Source organism: Cornus florida, unplaced genomic scaffold, assembly GCF_030987335.1.
Source record: "Cornus florida cultivar Cherokee Brave unplaced genomic scaffold, ASM3098733v1 CherokeeBrave_3.0.0_Hap2_Chr10, whole genome shotgun sequence".
NCBI lineage: Eukaryota > Viridiplantae > Streptophyta > Magnoliopsida > Cornales > Cornaceae > Cornus > Cornus florida.
The window spans coordinates 111,345,605-111,354,085 of NW_026775580.1; the positions used below are offsets into that span (position 1 = coordinate 111,345,605).

The window sequence follows — 8,481 nt, forward strand, 5'->3', positions numbered from 1 at the left end:
CACAATATCACAATCGATCATAAGTACAAGTTTCCACGTGTCGACCCTAGAGGGAGTAGAGGATGATGGGAGTAGTGAATGAAGTCTAATTAACAAGCATTCTACACTAATTCTATAATTACATATACAAAGATGCTTATATATATATGTCACACATAGACATAGTCATGTGTTTGAAGGAGGTCAGGTCAGGTCAGGTCCACTTGGGGGACGGGGAACAGGTCATGCCTATTTGAGATATAAACAAACAGTAGGTTGAACCAATCATGGAACTAAAAAAAACCCTAGTCTACCCATGCAAAGCTGCTGCTGCTGAGAGCTAGGAATATTCAAAGTGTATTGGGTTGTGTCTTAATTGTTGCTTCTAAGGTAGACAAAGGCTATGCCCTAATTAACTTCACCTACAATGAATTTTTTTTTTATATAATTAATTAATATGTCACATACCGTATAGCAACAACCATAGGGTTTCCTTTCACATATAGACAGGCATGATGGAGTGGGTTTGGGTGATGATGGTGGTGTTGGGGTTTTGTGAGACTCAAAGAATGGCAACAAGTCCTGGAAAGACGAGGAGATAGACAATTATATATATATATAAGAAGATATGAAAGAGAGAGAGAGGACAGTACCAGCCATTTGCTTCAGCCATGTGAGAAGCATGATCATGGTCTATATCAATCATGTTGTTCCTATAATTTCTTTTCTGTGCATGAATATATATTTACTTCTCTAACATTTTAATGCTAACAATTAAGCTAGCTAGGGAATGGCAACCTACCTCTCAGCTGTTCATTGATCAGGCACCCGTGGGGACTCTGTGACTAGATCCAGCACAGGCTTCCTTTAGCTTTATCATCTTCTTCATATATATATATATATATATATATATATATATGCTGCTAATCTGCTCTACAAACTAAAAATTATAGGTATGAGGATTAATTCATCAATATACATATCAGATTAACAACAATTAAATGTTGTTTTTCATAAAAGTGATGGATAAAGTAAACCTAGCAAGCTAGAGTTTTTAATATATTTTTTTGTGAGATTACTGGTTTGAGAATGTTGTCTGTGACAGATAGATCGAAACAATAGTTATGAGATATTTTCATTGATGGATCTCGCGTCTTCGTATTATCTTGACAATTAAGCTTAATTGCCTATAAAATAAAAATAGTTAATGTACCAAAAGAGTTTTAGACCTTGAAATGGGCTTCATTACTCATATGCACGTTAATATCTTTTCCACCCATAAAACAAAGGCTGATAGGTGACATCGAAAATAATCCTTTCAAAAGCATGGTTGCACGTGATAATGTTTCTACAAGCAGGCTGTTGGGGTCTATTTTGTTATATATATACAGTATATACTGACATGTACATTTGCTTTCTGATAAACATGGGGACATTAACAACTTGAAATTTTCTTTTAGATGGGGACAATCTAGCTATGCTACATTATTTATTTTATTTTATTTTATTGGGGATTAAGTTGATCATTGATACTACTTTGCTGTAAGAGATAGAGTTATCTTAGTTGATCAAATAAAGGGAGGGTTTTCCAAAGTAATGACTCTGGGCACCTTGTTATGCTTTTTTTAGTATAAGCAGTTTATAATCTTACACACACACACATTATTTCTCTCTATATATAACTCTCCATTGCTCTATTATCAAAGAAAACGTTTTCATTAGTGTCCATTGGTCTAGGGTACCAAATGTAAGTATCCCGTGTAAATATCTCCGGGTACAACATACTTTCTGGGGTAATAGAATCACTCCTCCACAAAAAGAAGTGGGAAAATTTTTATAGATGTGTGTGAATTGTTTACATCGAACCAAAAGAAAAAAAAAATGTATAGTATAATATATATATATAGGTGTTTCACCTCCTTTTTCTTTAATGTGTCTTTCACCTTTGAAAATGATTTTGGCAATTGTTGGTGATGTCCCTAATCAATAAAAAGTTTTTGGTTTCATTACCTAGCTTCAGTCCACATGAGTCCCACTGGACGCGTCATGTTTGTAACAAGTCAAGCTTGATCTAATTATTTCAATCTTTTATATATGGTAAGAAAATCCAGAAAACCAATATATAAGATGTAATTTTCAACATAAGAATGGATAAGAGAGACACAGTAGAGCAAAACCCTCTCAAAGTTGAGTCAATAATTGTGTATATAATATTATCCCATTAGCATGTGAGTGCAATGAATATGATCCAGTTCATCAAGCAACTACATTAATACTACAATGTTTTCCCCCCACAAATTTCAGTCTTCTTGTTGTCTATTTATTTATGTCTTAAAAAATCTTGATCCATATTATTTATTTCTACACATATGTGATCATATATATATATATATATATATATATATATATATATATATATATTACGTATGTATATATTACATGCGCAAAGTTGATATCATACTTATATTGTAAGATGGAGTCTACACTTAAATATTAGGTAGAATAAAATATAAATGAATTGCAACAAACTCGCTGTTCGTAGCTATTAGCTTAGGCATGCAGTAATGGAGAGTCACCATTCCTGTCGCTACTCGCCATTCATACTTGTTTGGTAATCAGTTTGACCACTCACATAACGATAACAATCAACCCAAAGACGTGGACAAATGAAGATGATGATGTTAAGTCATTATCATAAAAAATAAAAAAACAAACTTAAGATTGTATTTTGTAAACTAAATACTAAAATGAAGCCTCATCAATGTCTCCTTGGTTTCTGACAATATTATTTATTTATATAAATTTGCTGAGCTCGATCTCCCTATCTGATCCTCCTCCAGTTCAAACGCTAAGTAATATATAATATTGCTTAATTTATACATTTCAAAATAATTTAAAGTTAGCATCCAATTTGAAAGCGTCTCTTAATTGTACAGAACAGCCAGGGGTAGCTCCTTGGATTAAACTTTAGAGCTTCATATATATATATATATATATAACTGTACGTACTTTAGAAAGCTAGCTCAATAAGGGTCAATGTTATATCAAGATCCTCAAGAGACATTTGTCATGACAAAATACCTTCATTCAAAAAGATAAAATAAAAAAATAAAAATAAAAATAAAAAATCTAAGTTATGCCATGTAGTAGTCACCTCAATCATCAATTATTAACTGTTTAACTGTGGCTATGGTGGAAATTTTAATGAAATTGTACTTTTTTTCCGATTACATTTTATGAAGAAAAAAAAAAAAAAGAGGTCATGATGGAATGTCTCCTGCTTGTACTTTTCTTTTTGTAATTCAACTTTTATATACACACTCAGAAACACAGAAAAAGAAAACTACAAGTATAGGTGCGCTTTGGTCCTTGGAGAGATGTATTTCTTAAAAATCTGGTATAAGAGTAGAAGAGTTTAAACAAGTTAAAAATTTTAACTGTTCTAAATCACCAAATTTTCATAAAATAATTTTTGAAATGGAATACATCTTTCTGTCTAGCTAACCGGCCTTATTACATATAAAATTAAAAAATATTAAGAAAAATGCTACAAGTTGGATGATAGGGTTATGAGTACTGAATTAAAATGGCATATAAAATGCCAACAAAGTAAGAAAAGAAAAGTTGTGAATTTGGATGAAAAGTTAATAGAGATTTGATGGTCGGGACCAGTAAGCAGTGCTGCTTCGGCCCTTATATGCAGCATGAGAAATGAGAGTAGACAGGGACGTGTGTGTGTGTGTGTATATATATATATATATATATCAATTGAAATGCTAATTAGACATGAAGACAGAGGGGAGATGAATTTAATTGATGCTGAATGTACCTAATATAACAACAAAATTGATTTGACTCATATATATATATATATATATATACACACACATACTAGTAATATATAGATATATATACATACAAACACTGAAAAACAAATATGTGTGTGTTATGTGATGCTGATGGCCGATGCCCTCCCCGTGCAAAGCCTGCATAAAAAGCTTCTGGCACTTAAAAAACCGACAAGACCCTATTTTGTTTCCCTTCCCCTGAACTTTCATGGCACTATAGACTCCATCTCTGCTGTGCATCACCTTTTCCCTTATGGGCACTGTTTGTTTACAGGGTATTTCTATCCATATTATGAGGATGGAAATAAATATCACTAGCTAGATTGTTTAGTGGGCTCCACACCTATAGGGTACCATTTGGTACAACTTCAACCAATGAAAATGACTCAACATGTATGGTCAGTTTGATGATTTCCATTCGTCGTTTATGTAGCTGATGTGATTATTCTACTTAATAATTAATCCATTGTTTAGACGTTTATCAGATCAACTTAAGGTAAATTGGTTCCTTATATTCAGAACCATGCATTATATGTACTTAGAAGCTCAAAGGATTCAATGTGTATATATATATACTTTCAGTTTAGAAAAAGCAACCCAACCTAATTGTCCCGCTTTTCCTTGGAGTAAAAACCATCATGTAAAGATACGTAATTAAGAATTGTTTTTTTATAAAAATACGTATCTCGTCTTTTTGGGATCACTTCAATATTAATAGCCAAGATAGTGGAGCTTAATTTATAATGCATGATTCTTTACAATCAAGATATATTTGATTATAAGGTCGAATAGTAGTAATACTTGTATGTACAAAAATAGTACCTAAAAATAATAAAAATAATTTCAGCAAATAAATATCAACATTTAAGTTAATTTTATTCTTTGAAAACATAAGGACTTTAGCTCCGCGTAAAATCATAAATAAAGGTGCAAAACTCCTTGTAAATGTAATAATATTCCCTAATTATTCATCCTTGGGGAGAATGGTATAGCTTTAGACATCGCTTTCAACCTCTTCAGTGGTATAAAGTATAAACCCACCCTCTCAATTTTCTAAAATATCTTCTATTATTCAATGATTTCTTTAACGTACACCAATGTTCAAGTAAATTATAACCAAGGAAAATATTCGCACCTAAAAGAACAAAGTGTGGGATTGCATATTTCTTTGGTCATCGATCATCTTTTGTCAGACATTTAAGACCAGTCATCATCTTTGTCATATATGTAAGTTACCAAAAATCCATGCAAGTGCACACAAAAGTCTATTAACTGGTCTAAGGGTACATTCATGCAGGTGTTGCAAATATTATTGAGCTTCATTATTGAATTGATATTTACGACTACTATTTACCATTTTTTTGTGCGTTATTTTGTCAGTCAATGCTAAGAGAGAGAATGTTTCGATTTATGAAACATAACCAAACGTACAAATTACAAAATAACCAAACATTGGAAAGACAAAACGTTTAAATTTAATACTTGTAGATTTTTATTACTACCTCTTTACAACTTGGGTGGTGATGTGAAAACTACGGAATTAAATTAGTTACATATATATAAAGCCTTTAGGGGCAATAATTTATTTATTTTTATTTTTTCTGAATAGGGGCAATTTTGATTCATAGACAGTGAGTAGTGTGTTAAGGATAGAAATAGCCAATCCCAGAAAATAAATAAATCAACATCTTTACTACTAATTCTCTTAAATCCCAAATTAGGTAAGTCATTCACAATCAAACTTGAAAATTAATAGGAAAAATAAAAGGTTATATAAAAAATAAAAATTACATCAATCGTTTGGTTATCATGATGAAGTGACCATTATACAAATCAAGGGTTCCTTGTTCTGATCGTCACAATCTCCGGACAGTGCGGTTTCTCCACATCCTGTGCACGATAGCACCTGTGCCCTCATCGCTTGGTACTCCCAGTCCGTGGTCCCAACCACATACAACATCAGCCCCGCACAACATACCTGGGCTGCTAACAAGCCCATCCACAGCCCACAAAAACCAACCCCTGTCCAAAACCCAAGCCCAATCGCCACTGGCATTCCCACCAGATAGAATGCTCCCAGGTTCACGTTAGCCGCGGTGCTGGGTCGGGCCGTCCCACGGACCACCCCACACCCGACTGTCTGTGGACAGTTCCCGAGCTCGCACAGCCCTAGGATTGGCAAAGCAGCCGATGTCAACCGTAGGATCTTGACATCGTTAGTAAACATCCTGCCCCACGTACCTCTCATTCCAGAAGCAAAAAACGTCGCTGATAAACCCATCAGAGCCGCCCAAAATATAGACACCACGGCTGACACCCGAGCATTATCGGGTCGATTCGCTCCGAGTTCATTCCCCACACGAGTTGAAACCGCGAACCCGAGTGACGACGGAAACACATATATCAACGACGTCGTTTGTATCAACACACCCATTGAAGCCACCGTTGCTCTGGGGTCCACCAGTAGACCGCACAGCACGATCATGATCTCGTACCACCACCACTCCAAACACACCGAAACACAGCTCGGCCCAGCAAGCCGAATCAGCGGCTTCCAGCCGGTGAAGCACTCTCGGCTCGGCGTGGTCCACGTCGGCACGTGCAATCCAGTGGCCCACACGTGCAGAACTAGAGACACCAAGACGATGAAATTGGACGCGGCGGAGGCGGCGGCGACACCAGCGACGCCGAGCCGGAGATAAGAGACGAACAAGAAGTTGATGGGTAAGTGGAGAATCGTGCCGGCGAGTGATGCTAACGTGAGCGGGTGGGTGATGCCTTGAGCGCGAAGGTAAATGCGGATTGGGTGAATGAAGGAGTTGGTGAAGAGGTCAGGGAGAGAGAAGATGAGGTACGTGTGAGCCAAGCGTGTGATAATGGGTTCTTGGTGTAAATATATAAGAATTTTGGAAACATTGAGCCATAAAAAAGTGATGGGTATGGAGGAAACAAGTAGGAAAATAACAGAGCGATGTAGAGTTAGAGAGAGAAACTTGGGACGATTGGCACCAAAAGCTTGTGAACAGAGAGGCTCCATGCCTAAAGCTAGGCCGGAGAGGACCGAATAACCGGTGATGTTTGAGAAGGCAATGGCGAGAGAGCCGGCAGCGAGTTCGATGTCACCGAGGTGGCCGAGGAAGAGCATGGAGAGGATAGAACGAGAGTAGAGGATGAGGCCGGTTAGTGCAATGGGTAAAGAGAGGTGAAAGAGTGCTTTGGTCTCTTTGATGATCTGTGAGTAAGTGATGAATTGGGTTCTGTTTTTCGAGTCTGGTTTGGGGTTTTCGTGGTCTTTGATGGTGTCTGGTAGTGATAACAGATTGAAGTAGAAATGGGTTTGTGGTGTTTGGTTTGGTTGTTCAGTTACAGCTATGGCGGGTGTGCTGTTTGGATTGCACATGGTGATAGAACAAAATCCTGAATAAGTTTATCTGCTTCAGAGATACTCTCATGAAGACCACTCCCCTTTCTCTCTCACTATAAAAAGCTTTAAGCTTTATCTGTGTGTGTATAGATTGATTTTCGACTTGGAAGGCCAAGATAACTATTAATAGACGAGGTGAGGTGGGGCATTTTTTAGTTTTTTTATTTAATTCAATTTTGTTTTTTTATTTTTTTTTAATCTTTTTTATTTTTTATTTTTTATAAATTTACCAGTGATTCTTTATGGTGAGTGGTGACCTGATTTTCCAGATGTATATATGAGTGTGAATTGTAGTAGGAGTAGTAGTAGTAATTTAATTTAATTTCTTGCTTTATGTGGCTTAGAAAAAGAAACGTCAGAATTGTCAGTCTCAGAGCTTCAATTTCCAATATATCTATATACAATATTGTTTGTGTAAAATATATGCAGAATGAGTTTTTACCGATATCTTTTTGGGTGATTTCATGATCTCCGGCGACTCTGCTTTCACTTTTCTCCACAAGTCCACAGTCACACATATCCATAGATTGTGATTTGCGCACCGTTTGTTCAACTAATGGGGCGCCTTCGTCGTGAAAGGACTATGCTGCCCCTTCTTTTTTACGGCATCTCTCTTGAAATTGTATTCCAAGTGCCGGAGCCTAATTTGTCAACATATTAATTTTATTTTTAACAAGTCAAAAAATATATATTTATAAAAAAAATTAGAAGTATTTATTTTGGTAATTAATGAAACTTACTCTATCTTTTAAATTTTGTCTTCTTTTTCTTTTCCTTATCATCTCGTTCTTTTTATGGTAGAGAATCTGACTTTCGCCAAAAATATTGGGATAATTTTTTTTTTGTCACCACAACGACTACCACGACGACAAAAAAAAATAAACATTAATTTTCCAGGGTTATATACATGTATCACCATACACACATCTGTTATTAGATTCCAATTATTTTTTCCATTGAAACAAAATTTGTATACAAGTATATTTAGAGAGAATATAGCCCAATGTCATTAAATATATATATATATTCCATTCATCCCATTGTCAACTTTTTAAAAACCTAATTTTTAAGATTGATTCATTTTTTTTTTTAGTAGGGAATGAATTGTCAAATATATTTATGATGGGTTTATTATTATTTTTATTTTTTTTATTGGAAAGAAACTCACACACCTACTTTGTTTATTTCGGGAGATAGATGAGATACTACTGGACCACAAGGCCCTTTGTA

The 8,481-nt window shown here is 35.3% G+C and overlaps 1 protein-coding gene across 1 annotated transcript; it reads right to left on the bottom strand.

Moving 5' to 3' along the window:
* Nucleotides 1-5,355: 5,355 nt before the first annotated feature.
* LOC132279851 (protein DETOXIFICATION 52-like) lies at nucleotides 5,356-7,358 on the bottom strand. The gene has a single exon (XM_059781902.1). It carries the CDS (start codon nucleotides 7,225-7,227, stop codon nucleotides 5,635-5,637), a length of 1,593 nt encoding a protein of 530 aa, XP_059637885.1. The 5' UTR covers nucleotides 7,228-7,358; the 3' UTR covers nucleotides 5,356-5,634.
* Nucleotides 7,359-8,481: the final 1,123 nt, after the last annotated feature.